Source organism: Musa acuminata, chromosome BXJ2-6, assembly GCF_036884655.1.
Source record: "Musa acuminata AAA Group cultivar baxijiao chromosome BXJ2-6, Cavendish_Baxijiao_AAA, whole genome shotgun sequence".
NCBI lineage: Eukaryota > Viridiplantae > Streptophyta > Magnoliopsida > Zingiberales > Musaceae > Musa > Musa acuminata.
The window spans coordinates 3,724,349-3,744,911 of NC_088343.1; the positions used below are offsets into that span (position 1 = coordinate 3,724,349).

A 20,563-nucleotide genomic window follows, 5' to 3' on the forward strand; every position below is an offset into this window, starting at 1 on the left:
CTGTATTATCATTTGTACTAAGCTTCTAATAAATCATTAACAGAATCAGAATAGTGATGTTCATTTACTAAAAATCCTTCTCTACATTCTCAAGTTACTGTGTAAAAATAATTGTTTTCATGATTAATATATTGGATGATAATTTATTAATTATTTACTATGAGATGCAAGAATGTAGTCCACCACAAGTAAATGCTAATCTGTGATAAATAGTATTATATATGTTAGGAGTTTTTTTCCTTCTTGTCGTATTTGTGTCAAGTCATATCCTATCGTATAAAGATATAATGGATCAGCTTATCCATACCATGTTTTGGTGTCCAATTTCTATGTCTATGCTTTATAGGGTAAATTTTTTAGCTTAGAAGCTTAACAGAATTTGAGAATGCAAACATGGGTCCCCTATGACTTACAAACAAGACAGACAGAAAGATTTAGAGCATGCAATCCTTTCTTTCTTGGAGCAAAAGATATGTATGTGTGCCTACCAAAACTTGTTTCAATAAGATACGAAATAATGTTGACAAATAAGTTGAAAGAGAATAGATGGATTGGTAAAGGTTAGCTTGTATTTAAGGATGTTGATTTTCCACTCATTTTTTTTAATGGCAAACTTTGTTAATTACTCTCACCTCTATAGCCTATCCATTGAATATTCTACTTTTGGTTTTCTTTTATTCCTAGCATATAATTGCAAGATTGTAACACCTCAAACTTTAGTCCAACACACAATCCAAGACTTGAATTGGTTTATATGAGTTTGATGAGTGTACTACGTTGGTTTAAGCATTATGGACTATTGATTCAAACTCAACAAAATTCTTAGGTTAGTTGCCCTATTGGGCTGCAATACTGTTGGATCGTAACAAATGGTATTAGGGCCGACCTTGTATTGGGGTATATAAGATATCAAAATAGGAAATAGTTACTCATGGCTGTGGATGGGGCTAGAGACATTTTGCAACATGGAGCAAGGGGACCACACTTGGACTATGCTAGCATTTGATTCGAAGTTATGTCGGTTCTTGATGAGGGGATTGAGTCCCACGTTGGAAGTGAAAGAAAAACTTATGAGAGTTACATGAGCCTATTACCATTACTTGAGTTTAATTATTTTGGGCTAGTGGTTTTGGCCTATCAAATTAATGGGTTATTTATCTTGTCCAGTAGGGTTATGACAAAGATAGTGAGTGGGATAGGGAAGTGAAGATCGTTTATTAAACCTTTTAAACCCGTAGAACATGGTATACTGTTTCGTTAGAAATCTTCTTGCACTGATCACGAAGTTTTCATTTCTTTTTTATAGCAAGTGGCTACTTAAGGAATTTAGATCTATTAGAAGAGATTAATAAAGTGTGGATAGCACATAACCCCAAACTTTAAGAATATGTGTAAAGAGCAAGGTTTGCCGTACCGGACTGTACCGCCCGTACCGGGCGGTACGTACCGGTCCGATAGGCCAGCGGTACGCGGATCACTCCGTACCGTACCGACACTGTAGCAGTGTACAGTAACACTGTAGCAGTGTACATTGCTCGGTACACGTGAGTGTACCGCTCGGTACACCTGGGTGTACCGAGCGGTATACCGTACCGTACCGGTACCGAGCCCGGGTCGAAACGCCGGTACGGTACGGTACGGCGAACCTTGGTAAAGAGTATTAAAAAGGTTTTAGTTTTGTCATCTCCATTTGTAAAGCATGCAATTAATTTTGACAATATGTAATATGCATAGTTGATTGTTAGTAATGTGGATTAAATTTAAAATTCATTTGATATTTGAAATATAGAACACCAAGTAAAACCTAAATGTGGCATTTTGGAATCAGGTGTTTTGCTTTAATAAAAAATTGTTCACTTCCTTTAAATCAACAATCGTTGTATTGAGTACCAGACTCGTTTCGGTGATCTAATCATATTGGTACAAACTCGTCAATACTGGTGTGCCATGTGTCAGTACACCGGTATATACTGGTGTTTCATAGAGGAAGAAGAAGAAAGAGAAGAGGAAGGAATGGTGGAGGAAGAGGAGGAAGAAGGAAGGAGAGGAAAAAGGAGGAAGCACAAAAGGAGGGAGGAAGCGAAAGGAAGAAGTGTAGGAGCTGAGGAAGAGGTGTACCCATAGTTAGTTGTGTGCGGCAAGGTTGTGGTGGAGGTGCATGGCGATATGTGTACCGGAGGTGTGCATGGTGGCAACGTGTGGCATGCACAAGAATATTAGGGTTAACAAGGAGTCATGAAAATTGCTTTCCTTTTTATATGGCCGGATCGGACTTGGAGCGATCCGCATACTTGTTCACGTTCGGACGAATACGTAACGCCCGTTTTGTACTGGTCTGGGCGACACATCAATCCTTGCTTTAAATGGAATAATTTGAGGTTGTATTGGTGATCAAGTCACAATGAAATCTAAAGCATGTTCCCTTAATGAGTCAAATAATTGTGGAAGAGTATAAAATTTAGCTAAGAAACAGTTAAAACATGAATATTATGCTTCCACTGGGATCTTAGACTTAAAGAAGACTTTTCCCTCCCTCTCTTCCCCCACCTCTTGATCATGAAAAAAACAAACACAGACAACAACAACAACAAAGCCATAAAGTCCTTGGGTCGACTATATTGATTTTTTGTCACTATTGAGATCTATAAGTTTCGAGCATTTTGATTTTAATTTATAGTTTCTATTATTATCATTTTAGGTCTCCCTTTGCCTCTTATATCACTAATAGTAATCATTTCACATCTTCTAACCCCATCTGTGGGTCTCCTGAGCACATGTTTATACCATCTTAAACGATTTTTTTTTCGTTTTATCCTCTATCAATACAACACCTACTTGTTCACGAATGAAAATATATTTTTTCCTATCTTTTCTATTAACTCCATGTATCTACCTTAATATTTTCATACAGTACTTTTGTATATGTTGTTTCTTAACTGACAACACTCAGATCCATGAAGCATTGTTGGTCTAACAACTATCCAATAAAATCTTCATTTTAATGTCAAAGGTATCTGATGATCAAATAAGACTCCTAACACTTCTTGTCTTCCTCATCAATTTAACCCCCTTGTTCTTTCTCTGAATAATATTTTATCAATCTCTCCATCTTGTTGAATAATTGATTCATGGGGCTTAAAGACTTTTATTTTTAAAAAAATAAAGAAAATATTACAAAAAAAATGAAAAACATTAAAAAATAAATGAAGACAAAGAAAACTATGTGTGATCAAAGGTTGAAAGATCATCATTTATCTCACCCTATCATCTTTTTGCAGAGTCCAAAGAAAATTAAACCTTCGTCCTCTTAAAAAAAATGGATAAATGTCATTAATGATAGTCAAGAGCTGGTTTTCAACTAAACCAATCTTAGAATTAGATGAAATTGGTAAGATTGGTTGTTTTTGTCTCATTTGGCCCAATATATTGGATGATTTATCTAAAAGCAGTTGATTTCATCAGTTTGGTTGAAGAACTGCTCAAAATTTGATCCAATCCATAAATCACAGCTTTGTTGAGTTTAACAGAATGAAAATATGAGAATAAGAGAGAGATGTGAGTGAGAGAGTTTGTAAGAGTTGAAGAGTTTGAGAGAGTGAAATGAGTTGAAAGACGGGAGGAAAAGGTTTAAAAACCCTTTCTTTTGGTTCAAACAGTCAAATGGACAATTTAAAACAGGGCAATCTCAGCCCTTGATCGGTATCGATCGAAATCCGACCGTTACCGATCAGCATAGGTCGATAACGGTCAGATTTTGATTGTTCCAACCGGTACAGACCTCGTATCGGTTGATACAGGGTCATGTAACGTGTATTGCCCGGTACAGGTCCGTATTCCGTGGTATGGTGATATATATATATATATATGTTGTTTTTTATAGGATGGTATCCGACCAATTTGTCAATTCCATTAATGTTAAATTATTATGGTTAGAATTATTCAATTGATTGTCTTTTGGAGAAGCACAAGCTACTCTATAGACTTCACTACAAGCTATATCTAGCTTTTACTGATATGTGTGCATTTTGTTATTCTTTGAGTTCGTGGTCATTGCCATATTTAGACATCAAATTCTGTTGTCATTGGCAGTATAACTAGCTGATCCATTGAGGGACATGCATGAGCCATGTAGCTAGTGTCCTTTCAAGATAATTCATTTTGAGATAGTAGCCACTCTGTTACATATAATTGTTATTGACGGTAGAGGAAGAGAAGTTGTGAAGAGTGCAAGGATGGCCCATTCTTGCACAGTAATGCTCAACGCAATTTGTCAACTGCTTTGAGTTGAAGATTTTCCATCAAGATATCTAGTGTTGCTTGAAAATTGAGATAGATAAAGGTCATTATTTAGGTTTAAAGCACTGACTGGTAGGCACCGTTCAGTATTCAATGGTCCAATAAAGCATCGGTCGTGTTCAATATAGCTTGTTACTGTTTGGTACAATGCCTTTTTATTATCTTTTTTAGTGATACCAAGCTGCATAGGTCAAAATAGTTTTTTTGATATTGTACCAGTTGACAGGTAATTAAAACCAGTATCAGACAGGTATGGTTCTTATATGGTGTAGGAAGAAAGGAAGTCGTGATGCATCTTTGGCGTGGGATAGCTTGGAGCGTGCCAACAGCTTCCTAGTTCAGTTTGTTTTGGCCAACACTGGCACCTGCCAGTTGCCATGCAATCCATATCTTAAAGAGTTTGACAATATTCTATGCCAGATATTTCCATTTAACTTGAATGAATATAAGCTTGTAATCACCTGATGTATTTTTCTATGCTTTCTCATTTTTTTGTGGGAACAACATGATTATATTATCTAGACTTATTCTGGTAGTGTCTTAAACTAATTGCTTATTCAGTAGCTGTGTAATAACATTATCTTCAGTTGAGAGATGAAAGATGGACAAACTTATCACAATAACATCATCTTTATTACATGTAGGTGTTTGAGCTATCTACCAACAGCTGTTGGATCAAACCCAGCACATTTTGATATTTCTTTGGCAAGAAGTTCTGTAACTGATGAGCATAATTTGTCAACTGATTGGCTAGTGCTGCACTTACAAGAGTTAGTCTCACTTTCCTATCAGGTTGTTGCTCTAAATTGGTTTTTGTGTTACTTGGGTTCCTTGATGCAAGGTTTCATTGTTTGGATAATTTATGATATTCTTTTGTTACAGATAAGCACTAGCCAGTTTGAAGGCATGCAATCCATAGGTGTGAGAGTTCTAAGCATTATAATGGACAAGGTATCATAAAGCATATTGATTTAAATAAGGTTCTCATTCCATTTAGAAAAGAGTTTGTTGCTATTGCACATTATTGGTGTTGGATCAAATGCTGAAATGTTGTATGTTTAGCAGATTTTATAGTCTTTGATCTGGTACCACTTGGGGCTTACTGGTTACTTCAATAGGCAATATGTTATAAAGTTTTAATGAGTTTTTAATTGTACATATATTTTGAATTGAAAGGTTCTCAGAATACTAATTGGTCTTGACAGAACAATTGGTCTAGCTTCTTTCTAAACCCAGAGACAGTTTGAATGTAATCATTATAGCTATATCACTTGTGATATATCTGAAAAAAAAGATATAAACAAATAATTTATATCTATGGTTATTGTTGTAGTCAAACACAAGTGATATAGAAAAACAAATAGATATAAACAAATAATTTATATTTCATACAACACCATTAGGAATGACCTTGTATACAAATGGCCATTGAAATTGGGTTTTGCTTCTTGTTCACTTGATGGAGCTAGATGATTAAGGAAAATTGATTTGTTTTATGGCCTTCTGTTTGGCGAACATGGACAGACCAGTACACATGGTTCCTGCCAATGTCAAGTCATCGGTACTTTTAAGTATTTGCATCCTTAACCCAACAAGCAGAGAGGTTGCTTTCATGGTTGGAACTCTTGACATCTAGGTGGAGAAAAAGAAGCAGCCTCATTGGAGATTTGAGGATAAAGGGAGGAAAGAGGTGTTTATTATGGACTTTACAATGGTTAAAGTGTACTTAATGAAAAACACAGAGTGCTCATATTAAAAGTGTTGAAGTCTAAATCTTTGTCTTGTGAAAGAAGGTTGGTCCAAATCCAATGCATAGGGCTGATGCCTGGGCCTGGTAAGGGTTGTCTTGCCCCATGTCCAAAATTGTCGCTAGCAAGGCACAAAGGAGCAACATCACTCTTGTGCTAAGGCTTTCCCTCGTTGCTTCTTTTTCTTGATGAATAAGAAAAAAAACAAAAAATGTTCTCTTTCCATTTAGTTAGAAATAATCTCTTCATGTGATATGGTTGTATTGCATTCTTCAGTTTTTTCATTGCACATTAACCCAATTCTCTTGAAAACAGAGACGGGCTATGCATTATTGAACAATACCAGCCTCCATTTCTATCTTCCTGGTGTGTCACGACATATTATCTAATTCTGTTACTTGCAAATGGTGCTCATAATTTGGCTGCTTTTAGCTTGTTTACTGTTAATGCACTAGATAGAGCTCAACGACCAGAAAAGATTCGTGTCTCTAACCGCAAATAGTTTGAGTGTTATGGCTTATGGAAGCAATTTTAAAAAGAGGCTCATTTTGGAATTTTGACCTTTTGTTATAATGTTTCAGTTTGGTAGTACATCAGACCCAGATCTCCCTGGCCACCTCTTGTTGGAGCAGTATCAGGTCAGTTCTTTTCTTTTTTCTCCTTTCTAGAAACATATTCTTTGACTAGTTTGATATGTAACTTCAAAACTAAGTTGAATTTTAAATCTACCTCGTTTTGTCACAAGATGGTGACAGTAAACAATAAGACAAGTGGTTGGTGATAAAAAAGGTAGAGGTTCCATGAGTGTTAGGCATTCAAGTTTAGTTGCTCATCATGGTACAGGCTCAACTTGTGTCTGCTGTTCGATCTGCAATAAGCACTTCATCTGGTCCTCTTCTCTTGGAAGCTGGTCTGGAACTGGCTACAAAGGTCAAGTTTTACATTTCCATTCTTAAACCTCATTTTCATCAATTTACCATTGTAAGATGAAATTTTTTTAATAATTCTGTTTAAAATTTCAGATCGTGACTAGCAGAATCATTAGTGGAGATCAGGTTGCCCTTAGCCGCATGTATGCCTTGATTTCTCGGCCACTCGATGAAGTAAAAGATTTGTATTATCCATCCTTTGCTGAATGGATTGCATGCAAGGTAAATTTTGTTTGAGAAAAATATGCTGGGGCCATGAATTCCAGGTTCATCTGTTTTGTTTATTTTGCTAGGCATCATGTTTTTTTATTTCTATTACTTCGTAGCACTCTCATGAACTTCACACTGAAGTTATATATTCCTATATCTCTGAAGTGGGGGAGCATTGTGTAATTGTCATTGTGCTATTGCACTTCCATCCAGAAAAAATTATATAAATTGGTTCTATTTCTTTGGAAATCTAATGATCTTTATCAATGACTATATTCCTTTTATAGATCAAAATCAGACTTTTGGCTGCCCATGCCTCCATAAAGAATTATGTCTATCAGTTATTGAAGGAGCAGGAAGATATTCCTCATGAGTATTTGCAGTTGGTACCGTTGTTTTCTTCCAGCTCAACTATTTTGGGGAAGTACTGGATTAGCATCCTCAAGGACTATACCTACATCTGTTTTGGCTTGCATTCAAAATTTTATGTAAGCATGTGAAATATCCAAGTTCTTTTGAAGAAAGAGACTATTGTAATACTTATGCATACCACTTTATGGATGTTTTTTACAGTACACACCGTTCTTGGATGGAATTCAATTTGCCGTGGTTTCTGTCGAGGTGAAAAAGTGTTTAGATGAAGTTTGGCCACTAATTCTGCAAGCAACAGTTCTGGATGCAGTACCTGCAAAGTTCAAAACAGACGACTCTTTAAAGTTGAGTGATGAAGATTCAAACAAAATCATGTTCTTGTCTGGTCACAGCATGGTCAGGTTGGAAGCTATCGAATTCCACTTTCTGTGGGGGCTGTCACAGCTGATTATGTTTCAGGGACAGCAACTTGTATCAGATATGCAAGCTAAAATGTTCTTTGCTGCTGATGAAAAGAGAAGTGGTGTCTCAGTGCCGCAAGGGACTCGTGATTCAATGACTTCATGTGATATTGCTCTACGAGTACTTCAGTCTCTTGTGAATGAATCTTTTTTCAACCATGGATTTCTTTCATCAGAACTTTGCACTGAGCTCCTTCAGGTAAAGCACCACATTTATAGTATTTCTGGAAAACAAACCATAAGATAAAAATTCACCCTTAGAATCAAGGATTTAAATAATGGCTTGGCATTTTTGGTAATCTGTTGGACCAGTATCATATTTATATACCAGGTGTACAAGATGTGTACCATCCAGATAATTAAATAAAAAATTTAAAATTAATGGTATTGTTGCTATTGTATTAATTATCAAGTTGTGTTTCGATATAATATTGGCCAAATGCAGTCACTTCCTCTGAAATGTTGAACACCTTTATATCTTTATGTGTCTATATGTGGGTGTGTTGTATGTGTTCCTCTGTTTGTGCACATGTGTATATCTACTACCATCCACTAAGAGTGGCACAAGAATATTCTCTCACACAAACTATTCATTATCTATTTTTGGTGGGCCAGCTTAAACTGTTAACAGTTCCAGCATTGGATGTGAATGGCATTAGCATCAAGTGTGAATACCTAAAAAAACACAGAAAAGTATGAATACCTAAAACAAATTAGTGGATATTCTATTTAATTCCTATAAGAACATCTATTTCTTATGGGATTCAGCATAGTGTTTCTATTTATGTTTAGCTTATTCCATTTGCCTAGCCTTATCATTACCAATCCCACTTTAAATGATGGGCCCTTTACTTTGAGGCAATATTTAAATCCTTCTGTGTTGGTCTGAACCAAAGTTACTTAATGGATCAAGAATATAGGGATATGAAGTATATTTGTTTAATCGATCTTTGATTTTTTTTTTCGTGTTAACAAAGCAGTCTTAACATTTTCCGCACATAAATCCTTGTAAATTTATGGTATCTTACAAATCATGTATCTTATATATTCATCCCTCAGTTATATGATTATCATTCTATGAACTTTTTAGTCTGATTGTTATTTTGTATAACTTAGAAATCATTATAATCTATATGAAGTCATTTTCATGTTTATTTAGACTTCGCATACAATTAATATTTGCATTAGTTATTATATTTTAAGAATACTTAAAATATTTTTATTTGCATATAAGTTCTCTGTTTTATTTAATAGCTCTTAAATAAACAAAAATATTATGACTTATATATAGGTCTTTAGTTTGTTTGTTGCACTCTACTTTGAGATGTTGAATCCTCGATACCTGTCTCATTTATCCTTTTTCTCCATGTAATCTCTCAACTTTTCTTAACATTTTATATGTCCTTTGATGTGTTCATTGACCCTTCAAACAGATATAATTTGTAAGCTCCATCTGAGTTATCTAGTACATTGTCAAGTTTTGGAGGCCTCTGTTGATTCTTCTTTATTAAATCTTTATGATTCGCTTTTTCTTTGCCGTCAAACAGATAATTTTTGGTATCAAACTAACAAAATGTCTCCATTTTAGTGTATCTTATCAACTAGATTAGTCCTTCAAACTTTAAAAATAAATTATGTATACACATGTATTGCATGTGCAAGAAATTCTTTGGGCCACATTTACTCCTGGGCCATTTGCAATTGAAATCTGGGTACTAATGCAAGTATGTTATGTACAATTTTCTATTAATTGTGTGGTACTGGAGTATTTAGATACATATGGTTATAGCATCATTCTTGGCAGAGAATGTACCACTGATTTATCTACTCATGGGTGCAGCTTCTTGTGTATTCTCACATAGCTTATTCAAGGAGTGGGCTTGTCATATCTTTATTATCACAGGTAATGTACAATTGATGCTTCAACTAAAGTTTACCATTGGATGCACAAAACATAAGTGGGAGATTTTTTTACTTTCCATATTATCCTAGGTTGCATAGCCAGCTTTAGTACAATTTCACTATGAAATTCTGGAATACAGGCTTCAATTAGATGTAAAGTATTCCAAAAATCACTATAAACTAATTCTTGTTCATGTTTTCTGTTATTTAAATGAAATATCAATACCTAATAAATGAAGATATACCTTAGTCATATCATACAAGGGAATAAACAAGCATGTTGATGAGTTTGTTCTTGATCCAGTTCTTTTGCTTTTAACACTGGCTGTAACTCTATGCTGCATTTGACTGTCAAATATCCATTTTATGAGAAAGTACAAAAAAATTTAGTAAATGCACATGGCCCTTAGTGTGCTGTATAAAATGCAGATACTTTGAATTAGCTTTAGGATAAATGTCAGATATGATACTTTTAGGATCCATGTTTGATACTTCATAACGTATTATTTTTATAATTATTGAAAAATGACTTTCTTTTAAGATCTTTATGGATATCGCATTGTTACTTATTGGAAGAACTTAGTTTTCTTGAATGTTAAATTTTTACAATAGATGGGACATATTAATACAGTGTTTTATGTCATTTTTAGTAAACATCATTTCATCGTTAACAAAACTAACATAACCTTCTAATTGATTTATGTTAATTTCTTGTTATCTTTTGTTCCTGGAGTAGTAGTTGCCATAAAATAATCTCTTGCAAGGTGAATAGTTAGAAACACGTTCTTTTCTTATTAATTTTCATGATATGTAACTACTCTTCTGGACTACAAATAAACTTCAGGCTTTGTCATATAGAAAATATTACATATTTAAAATATTATTTATTGTATATCCATGTCATATCATATGTTTTCTAGATTTTGCATATCAGTGAATCTGTACTATGCCAAGGTATGCAATTTCGAATAATACCGTCCGGTATGGGCGGTATATATTGGTCCGTCAGTTTATCGGTACACAGACCGCTTGTTACCGGACAGAATGAAATATATATATATATATATATATATATATATATATATCGAGCGGTATACCGCTCGGTGTACAATTTCGTACCGTACCAAACGAACGTCGAAACTTCGGTATGGTACGAATTTGCATACCTTGTACTATGCCATATTGGTGTCTTAGATCCAAAGTATGAAGGTGTGTCACCTGGGACTCTTTTGTTGAATACAAATGAAATGACATGAACCCTACTTGGTACATCAGAAGTTTAACAAGCTTTTGTGAACCTTTTTTTTTTTTCTTAAGAATGACTTAGTGGTACTAAATGAAAGAGAATACCTGGTTAGTGATCTCAACCTTTTTTTTTTTCATTGCTCACCTTAGGTTTTTGGCATTAAAGTTGTAGCTTTATTTTTCAAATTACTAAATTTTCAATTTTTGACTTTGATGTTCATATCATGGTTGAATTTAATGTCACTTTTCTTACTTTTCACAATCAAACACAAGAACCTAAAGGAGTTCAGAATCGTCACACTTTATACATCACTTTCAATTCTTTGCAAGTAAGGTGCAACTAAATGGGCAGTAATAGATGCCCGAGCATGTAGATCTTAACTGCCACTGCATAGTAAGCAATGTCATTCGGTCATGTCAACTTGTTATGATGATTTATCAATCTATTGATTCCCACAAACAGGTGTTTGCATACCCAAACCTACAGCTGGTGGGACTCATTTCTTGTGAACCTTAATATCCTCATATCAAGGCTTAATCTCCTTATTATCTTAATGATCTGATTAACAACAATAACATCTCTAATACATTCTTGTCAGGTCAGACACAATTTTGAGCCATAAAATAATTTTTAAGGTGAGTTTACTTCAGCGATTAAGAAACTCTGGTCATCGGTGCCTCTTCATACTTTGTCTTGTTTGATGACCTTGTGGACACAGACATACAGAAAATTCATTTTTCTTGTAAATAAGTTTCATAACATGGTTTGTATATTTGCCTCAAGAAGCAAGAGTTATCTATTTCAAATTGGCTGATTCTGTTACTGTGGCATTGGTAGCATGAGCATTTAATTATAATGATTTCTGCTTTTTGAACAGATAGTCCAGTTTTGTCCTGATGCCTTCTTTGAGTCGGAAGACTTCACAACTTCAATAACAGAACTATGTATCAAGTACCTCACAGTAACATTTCAAAGGTAGTAGCTTTGCAAATAACTTCATATTGACTTTTGGTTACCTACTATTACCTTATATTTTTTTGTTTACTTATAGCTGTTTGGTTGTCATTATGACTAAACTTTTATTTTCATGTTTAACTTAAATGCTAAAGAAGGGATGCAACTCATTATTTCAGTGGCCAGGATTTGCTTGTTGACTTGTCTGCTATTGCTAAAAAAATAGCATATAGAACAAAGCAAAAGGTTAGTTAAATTTAATCATGCCAGCTTATGCTTCTACTTCCCATGCTTAGTTTTTGAGACATCATATCATCTTATATCATGAATAGAACACAAATTTTTACCAGTCCATTTACAGTTTGACATTTTCCATGCTTATTATCCTTATCTTTTTATTTATATACTAATTGTTGACATTTCTTTGTAGCAGACAAAATGGAAATTGATACTGGCAATTGTATCGCTCCCTCATCAGTGGTTTATAGGAGCTTCAACCGACCTAAGCTTGTCAAAAGTAGCCTATTTTCTTCAGTCTATAGTGCCTTCACTAAAAGATCTTTTAAGATGTATGTACTTGACTTATTTACTGTCCTTGTATTAATATTAGATGTATGCTTATTTTTGTGTAGAAAATACAAATGTTTAGTTTTGATTATAAGATGAATGCAGGGTTAAATAGCATGCATGACCACAGTAAATTGACTTATCTGGTTATACCTTCCAATTGAGTTTTTTTTCCCATCCTAGATATTGGGAATGATACATAGTTCCAAATTGCAGGCACTACAATGTAGAATGTAAATATCAAGGGAAAAATTGATGTAAGTTCGAGAAAAAAATGGAAGACAATTTCCTACAGTAACTTAGATATTAAGCCTTTAGATCTTCTGGAAAGTAGGACTTTACAATTGTGGTTTGCATTTGACATAAAATAATAAGATAGCATTTTTCCTTTCTATGTTCAGTGGTTTTAATATGACTTTGGAGAAGGGATTCGATCAATACTTAAATTCAGTTTATATAAGAGGTCAATTCAATCTCTACTAAAATCACCAACTGCAATCCTTCTTTTAGGTTGTTATTCATATGTATTAGGGTAAATTACACTAATATATGTTCCCCATATATATCTCACTTTTCAATGATCTCACAAAGCATCGAAGCCTTGGACATTGTGAAGGTTCCCACAAATGAGATTTGGCTAAAGGCAACACCATACTAGAAGTATATCCTTTTCCTCTTATTTTGGATAGACCAGTGAGGCTCTGAACTATGATGATGGTGACAGCCAATATTGAATAAGTTGGAGGGAGGATCCAGCAAGTCAGACCCTTTAATCTTTTCACTGTTTTTCATCTCTCTTCTCTTCTCCCTTAATCTCCTCTCTCTTTTCCCTTACTCTCCTCTCCCATTTGCTAACCTGTTTTGTTGACTTGGTGCTTCATCCCATCATGTCCATGTTGGCTTGAGATTATGCAGGATGAGCCTGATGTAGCCAGACTCGAATAGAGTTGATCGAAATTTGGCTAGATCGGTCTTGAATGGGCCAGACTCCGTCAATTCTGACAGTTCAAGTCAATTTTAATAGATTTTGCTATGAAAATAGAAGAGCAAAAGTGGTGATGGGGAGCAATAGTATGCGAGAAGAGGCTTAGAAATTAGAAACCTATCTAGTTGTCTGCCATTACATTTTAGCCCATTGCCTATGACCGCATGTGACCCAACCCCAATTGATGCTTGCCTTTTGCAACTAATTTTATGACTAAGTCATCATAGAGAGGGCTAAGAGAGAGAGGAGAGAGATGGCAAGCTCACAGAATTTCAGGGTGAAGGAATTAAGAGATAGTCAGAAATTTTGTTGTTCCAAGCGCACTGCAATAAAAAAAATAAAGAGAATAAAAGAAGATGAAAGGTGGAAGAGGAGGCAAAAATAAGAGAAAGCAGAGCAGAAGTGAGAAAAAAGGGTGAAGAAAATAAAAAAAAATAGTTACTTATTTAGATTTCCTTAAATCTATTTTTAGCTTCCAAATAATCTTAGAATAATTGATTTATTTTAAAAAAATAAATTAGTTAAATCATAATTTTAAAACTAAAAGGACAACCAACTGAATGTGGCTCTTTCCAATACAAGGTCTGGTCTTGATTAATGTATATAACCTTATGCGTGCAAGAAAAGAGATTATTTCCGAGACCTGAAGCTAGTCAACTTTTTTGGAAAGGAATAATCTTGTCGTTTTTCCTAGGTCTATCTCAATATTTCATTATATAAAAATTGTTAAATTTCTTTTTTATTTTTTTCATCCTAGATTCTTGTAGCTAAATTATGAATTTGAACTCGTTTGAGATAAATTCATTTGTCTTGAATTAGGAGAATAATCATGTTGTACACTATGTAACTGATTTCCCAAAGTAACCATAATTTCTCTAATGAGGTCTATTGCAGGACGATACCAACCTGTTTCCTCCATGTTAACAAAACAGTTGTCTGTGTTGAGAGGTTATTTTGGTCATTCAACCATCATGATTATCTAACCATTGACCTAGCTTAACGCCAGATTAAGGCCAATGAATCCTCCCAAGAGGTGCAAGGCTGAACAAATTGTCTTTTACTTTTTTTTTTCTTATTTAATATTTGACTGTATCACTGTATCATATCCTCTTATAAAGTGAACCAAAGAGACAGCATTGATTCTTCTGTATCTTAAAATGGAGTTTACATGTATTGTGTCTTTTGTCTCCTGATCATTTTATTGTTTAAAAATTTCAAATGAGTGTGATGAGTGGCTATGACCAATTTAATGGATATTCTCTGTTCCTCAACCTAATGTTCAATTGGTATGGTAGAGGAAGAAAAACTGGGAGAAGTTATATGCATTAAGGCTTATATTGTTCGTCATTGTTGATGACTATAAAGCCAACAAATTTGTGCTCAAGTGATAGGGCATGAAGTGATATTCTGTGTAGTAGAGGTGGAAAACTTTACTTGAGTTGACCATCTTCTTAACAGAATTTCTTTGTTCAATTATATGACTGAAGAGTTGGCCAAATGTCTGCTATTTGTGACCAGCATAGACTTAGCAATTATGTTAATTGAAGACATGCTTAGAGGAAGACATGAAGTAGTTGGTACTCTTACTGTGTTAATAGACTTTTTGCTTTGATAAAATAATTAAACCAAATATTATTCTTCTGCTTCTTTATGTAGCAATCTTTTGCTGAATGTGAAATTACGAGGAATCTTTTATATGAATGTCTGGCTGTAGGCCTTATTTTCTCTCCTGGTCAAATTTGTGGGTTAGCATCTTATTCTAAGCTTGCTCAGCTACCAAAAGCAAGTCAACGTATCAATCATGGGTTGAAAAATCATTAGTCCTTACTTGTTACAGTGCATCATGCAGTGATGGTTACTATAGCATCCTAGGAACATGCACACCCTTGTTGTGAGTTACTCCATTGAATTTTTCCTTCATTGTATTAGGCCTGGATATTTGTGACTTGTCTTATGCAGATTATTGTTTTATAATAGTTGAAACTAAACGTCGAGTATTTAAAATCGCATAGCAACTCTTACATGTACCTTGTTCTATTTTGCAGATGATGCTGAACATAATAGTGATGATAACACCCTTCTAAAAACAGTCTTGGGAACATGGGCAAGGATGCTGGCAACTTTGTCTGGAGACTGCATTAAAAGGATATTGATTGTGGACAACAGAATTAATGAGTCATGCAAACTTCTCATGAAGATACTTGTCTTCTATCTTGAAGAAACAATATCTCTTGCTAGACTGGTTCATGAAATTAAACTTCTTGGACAAAATAGTGCAATCAATGATATCATTTGGATTAGCATATTCAAGAGTTGTACCAAATGTATCAGTGATATCATTCTTAATAACAATATACAGGTTACAAGACTATTTTAACTTTTGGCCTCCATAACCTGATAATTGCAGGAAAACACAACTGACTGAATCTTAATTAGCAGGTTCAGGCATTAGGACTTCATGTGCTTAAAACCAATGCACAAAGGGAACTGGCAGAGGGCTCACATCGGAAGAATCAATCATTTATTCTGATTTTCACTGGAGAGTTGCTTGGAAATCTTTTCTTTTTGATCCAGCGGACATGGAAGGTAATTTTGTTAGCATTTTTAGACATGCAAACATGCAACTTGCCCATGCCTTACAACATTATTTTTTTATGAAGGAGGATGTAAGCAGGGAATCGCTAGCTGTCAGTGAGGACTGCTTAAAGCTGCTCTTCCTCATTCATACTCTTGCACAAGCACGTGAATGCCAGCGTCATATTACAGTGCTGCTGCTGGAAGCCTTATACCTTGTATTCTCTCAATGCAGTGGATGTCATTCACAGGTGCTTCATGATTTAATCCCTGAGCCTAGCAATATTATTTCACTTAGCAATGAAATAAGGATTAGAATGAGAAAAAAATCGAAGGAAATTAGACAGAATGGACATTGATGAGCAAACTAAGGAAACAATGTGGATATCCTTTTGTTAAGAATGTTTATTCTCCAATAGATCAGTAGTTTCCAGCCTCAGTTGAACTCGTGAAATATACTATGATTCTTTCATTCCAAATTTCCCAACAAATGGTAACAAACTAAACATCAAGCAGTACCTCCAAGTTTCTATAATCTTCCTCCGCATCCCAGACCACAAAAAAATCGTAAGGTAACTTGGAATGAAAGACTGATTGAAGGCCAGTGTTCTAACCTTCTTAGGGAAAGGACAGTTGGTATTATGTGATTGGCAATTCTACAAGAGTTTTGCAAAACCCACTGGAATCAACAAACCTCCTCCATTTCTTTAAATGAAACTTATCCCAAAGTAAATTATGCTCTTTACAGCTAGTCACATGAAAATTCAGCATGGTTAGAACTAGTAGAGTTCCAAGTAGCTTTGGAAAGGAGTTCCCAAATATTCAAACAACACTTCAAGTTGCCCTCTGCCTCTTATACCACAGTAACTTGTTTCCTGATAGAAGCAATTGCCAACCATCAAGGTGATTAGCATATAGCATATCCTAAGCAAAGTATTCTCAAGTGGTTCTAGGTTCAGATACTTTTGTAGATAATGGCCAAATTTTTGACTTGGTTTGTTCTCCCTTGGTGAGTATTTTGCCATTTATTATTGTTTGCCAAGAAAAATGAAAAAATTGACCATTATGTTAGAATATCTTTCATCTTGTTTGTCTTAATGTTCTCTCATGATGCATTATATTTTAGGAACTGAATGAGGTGAATACCACTACGAAGAGGATGGTTTCTCGTCTTGTTCAGATTCCTTCAGCTGCAACTCACATTAGAGATTCAATGTTGGAAATGCCAGTTTTGAAAAGGCAGCAATTTCAGGTGCTATACTGAGAGAAAAATTTGTTTAAAGTTTTGCTTTCAAGTACCTGTATTTGTTCTGTTACATGTAGTCATTTACATGTGAATACGGAACTAATAAACTGATCTTGCATCTTCAGGACATGATTCGTGCTTCCATCGGACAAGGTCAGATGAAGATGCATGACAAATTGAATATACAACCTGCCCCTAATGCAGAAAACAAAAGCAAGGTGCAGGCTTCAGATTTTAGACAAGCAAAAGTTGACAAGCATGATGACAATGAAGAACATAATGATGATGCTCAGGATGAAGATGAAGATGATGACTGGGATGCCTTTCAATCTTTTCCTGCTAATACTGCATCTGTTTCTGCAAGTGATTCTCGTGATGGCAAAACCATATCTGAGCCAGCTCTATGTGATGAACCTTCAACTGTCAACAATCATCTGCTCAATCAAAACAATGGCCATGACCATGATCTGTTGCAACCTAATGTGTGTGAACAAGACAATGATGCACAGGATGTATCTCCTGGGCAAACCAAAGAAATGATGAGTCTTAACATGGAAGAATTTGAGGAAGGCTCGAGTACCCGATATTCCAATGAGCGAGTCGCAGAAGATACTAGTGATAGAAGTTGTCAGGATCTCTATCATGAGAGTAGTGAGGTAAATGAGGACAGTACAAGTACAGTGCATAATTCATTACCATCTACCGAGCTATGCAAGGATGAGGAACCGACCAAGGAAAAAGGTAAAGCAGTTCAATTTGAGGTTGAAGCAACGGACAAGGCTAGTGATGTTTGCATTGAGATGCATCATGATGCAATGCCTGCTGCTTCCGAGGATACTGAAAGGAACAAGAGTAGTCAACGTCAGTTCTATGAGGGTGAGGTTCAATCAGTATGTTTGGACCATGGTGATGACTCCGACGAGTAATTTAATGATGTGCTGATTGCACAAAACGACAATCAAAAAGAGGCTGATGGCCTTAACTCATCCCTGGAGGGCAGAGGTGAATTCAAAAGCATTACTTGGGCTTGAAAGGATGACTGGCTCATTGCAACCGGCTCGGAACATCATAGAGTCAGGCAGCCTGCACGATCAGGAAGCAGAGGGTACCTAGATACGGTTAATACTCGACAATCAATAATTCATTGTATTAGCTAGTGAGGTAGATTTTGCTCCAGTGATCAGCATCTTGGATGCTAAGTCATTCTTTTGTGGTTTCTAATGTATATTTTTTATCATTCATTGGAATTATATGGCATAAATAGGAGTGGCACATAGCTTGTATCTTAAATCAACATCCAATCACTCTAAAGCACCGTCAGGTTTCTTGTCAAAATTTTATGACTGGTTTGATGGAATTTGAGATCGTTGAGTTGTTCGGTCAGATCCATTCTCGTTATAATTGGATATTGATCCAGCATGTGGCTCGCAGCAACACTTGTTTTATGAGGCATTGGTCTACTACTCATCAATATATTCACATGCTAAATCTAAATGTTGCACTCCATGTATTTGACAGGAGGATCAGCCACAATGTCTGCAGAAGGTAAGCGCAGATTCAGACGCTAAATCAAGTAGCAGAGATGTGGCTGCTTTAACCTATCTTTTTATTCTCATCGCTAGTCAGGGAAATCTGAGCTAGTTTAATTGTTAAAGATTTTGATAGTTTATTAGGATAAAGATAATAATTGCTCTTATGAAATTTTATTATTTTTTATTTTCAACCCATACGATACCTATCAAATAGAAAGAACATGAGAAAAAATTATGAATATATATATATATATATATATATGTTTAATTAATTTATTATAATTGGTGCTCTATAATATATATACTTATAGACATATACATTGGGCTAATTATAAATTATCCTCTTAATTAACTATCTTTTAATTAATTATCTTTACGTTTCAGTCTTTACATTTTAAAAACTTATATTACAATATTTATAATTATAAAAGTAAAACATTTACATCAATTTACTTTAACTATATTAGTTTTATCAACATGAAAATAATGGGTAAAATGATAATTTTAACATTTGGTGGCATCGATGTCAATGTCAATCGATTATTTAATTGCCTTCGATGAAAATAAGGTTATCATCTGCCTCCATGAACATGTTTGTTGATCTCATCATTATTCACCCTATGTTGTTTTATAGTTGCGTCAATGCTGACGTAGTTGCCAAGTGTTGACGCAGATGGTGGTGGTCGACATGACGTTTATGACGAAGATGGTGACCACCTCAATGTTGAGTTGTTGAGTGAATCCCAACCTCGACCTGAAGCTAAGGTCGTCAAAGTTCCTACCACTCCTCTTGTTATTGTATCAGTTACAGTACCACCTTTTGTTTCATCCCTCTACATTTGCATCAATGTCGATACAATTATTGAGTGATAAATGGGTCGTTAACCATTTGCAACCATTTGCATCAGCGTCAATATAGTTATCTTAGCGATGCCACTTGGTATGAGGTTGTGCTAGAATTGACATGACAGTGGGGTGAGCGATAGGAGCTCCAACGATCCTAACTTTGAGTCAAGATTGGGATCCGCCCAATGGGATAATGGTGAGGTAACCACAATCTTCACTTCAACAGTTACCGCAATCTACGTTGACATTGACATAGTTGTCGAGCGGCATTTGATGTAGGGTGGCGCGGGGTAGGTGGCAATGAGGTCGATGACGTGTTCCTCAAGGAAGCGGGTGACATCGCAATGAGAGTGAATCTTATTATCATTGAAGGCGACCAGGCAATTGCGTCGGTGTCGACGCCAACAATGTCGTCCGCCACCACCGACACCATCCACTATCAAATATTAAAATTATTTTTTTATATTTTATTTTTTAAATTTTCATCGGTATAACTGATATCATTAGGATAAATAAATTTAGATATTTTATTTTTATAATTATAAAAATAAATTTAACATGTTAAAGTATAGGGATGGGATACAATACTTAGTCAGCCCCATACACATTTCTACTACGTTGTCCACACCAAACATCAAACAGCAAACACACTCTCATTTGGTGGGTACGTGGCAAAATATATTCTCGCTGCGTTG

General features: G+C 35.2%; 1 protein-coding gene across 10 annotated transcripts in view; it reads left to right on the forward strand.

Moving 5' to 3' along the window:
* The window catches only part of LOC135585914 (protein SWEETIE-like), an 83,194-nt gene extending 64,321 nt beyond the window's left edge, over positions 1 to 18,873 (forward strand). For 4 of the 10 annotated variants that reach the window (XM_065111446.1, XM_065111451.1, XM_065111454.1 and 1 more), the window contains 16 exons: positions 4,941 to 5,088; positions 5,179 to 5,247; positions 6,626 to 6,682; positions 6,888 to 6,974; positions 7,067 to 7,195; positions 7,471 to 7,671; positions 7,757 to 8,215; positions 9,857 to 9,919; positions 12,042 to 12,139; positions 12,274 to 12,364; positions 12,549 to 12,687; positions 15,716 to 16,029; positions 16,110 to 16,256; positions 16,331 to 16,495; positions 17,371 to 17,496; positions 17,616 to 18,873. In XM_065111446.1, the coding sequence (XP_064967518.1) occupies positions 4,941 to 5,088; positions 5,179 to 5,247; positions 6,626 to 6,682; positions 6,888 to 6,974; positions 7,067 to 7,195; positions 7,471 to 7,671; positions 7,757 to 8,215; positions 9,857 to 9,919; positions 12,042 to 12,139; positions 12,274 to 12,364; positions 12,549 to 12,687; positions 15,716 to 16,029; positions 16,110 to 16,256; positions 16,331 to 16,495; positions 17,371 to 17,496; positions 17,616 to 18,416 (3,094 nt within the window). In that variant the 3' untranslated portion in view covers positions 18,417 to 18,873. Of the gene's footprint in view, positions 1 to 4,940; positions 5,089 to 5,178; positions 5,248 to 6,625; positions 6,683 to 6,887; positions 6,975 to 7,066; positions 7,196 to 7,470; positions 7,672 to 7,756; positions 8,216 to 9,856; positions 9,920 to 12,041; positions 12,140 to 12,273; positions 12,365 to 12,548; positions 12,688 to 14,564; positions 14,681 to 15,715; positions 16,030 to 16,109; positions 16,257 to 16,330; positions 16,496 to 17,370; positions 17,497 to 17,615 lie in introns of those variants that run through there. The other 6 variants (XM_065111448.1, XM_065111447.1, XM_065111450.1 and 3 more) reach the window with 6 other exon arrangements.
* The last annotated feature ends 1,690 nt before the right edge of the window (positions 18,874 to 20,563 follow it).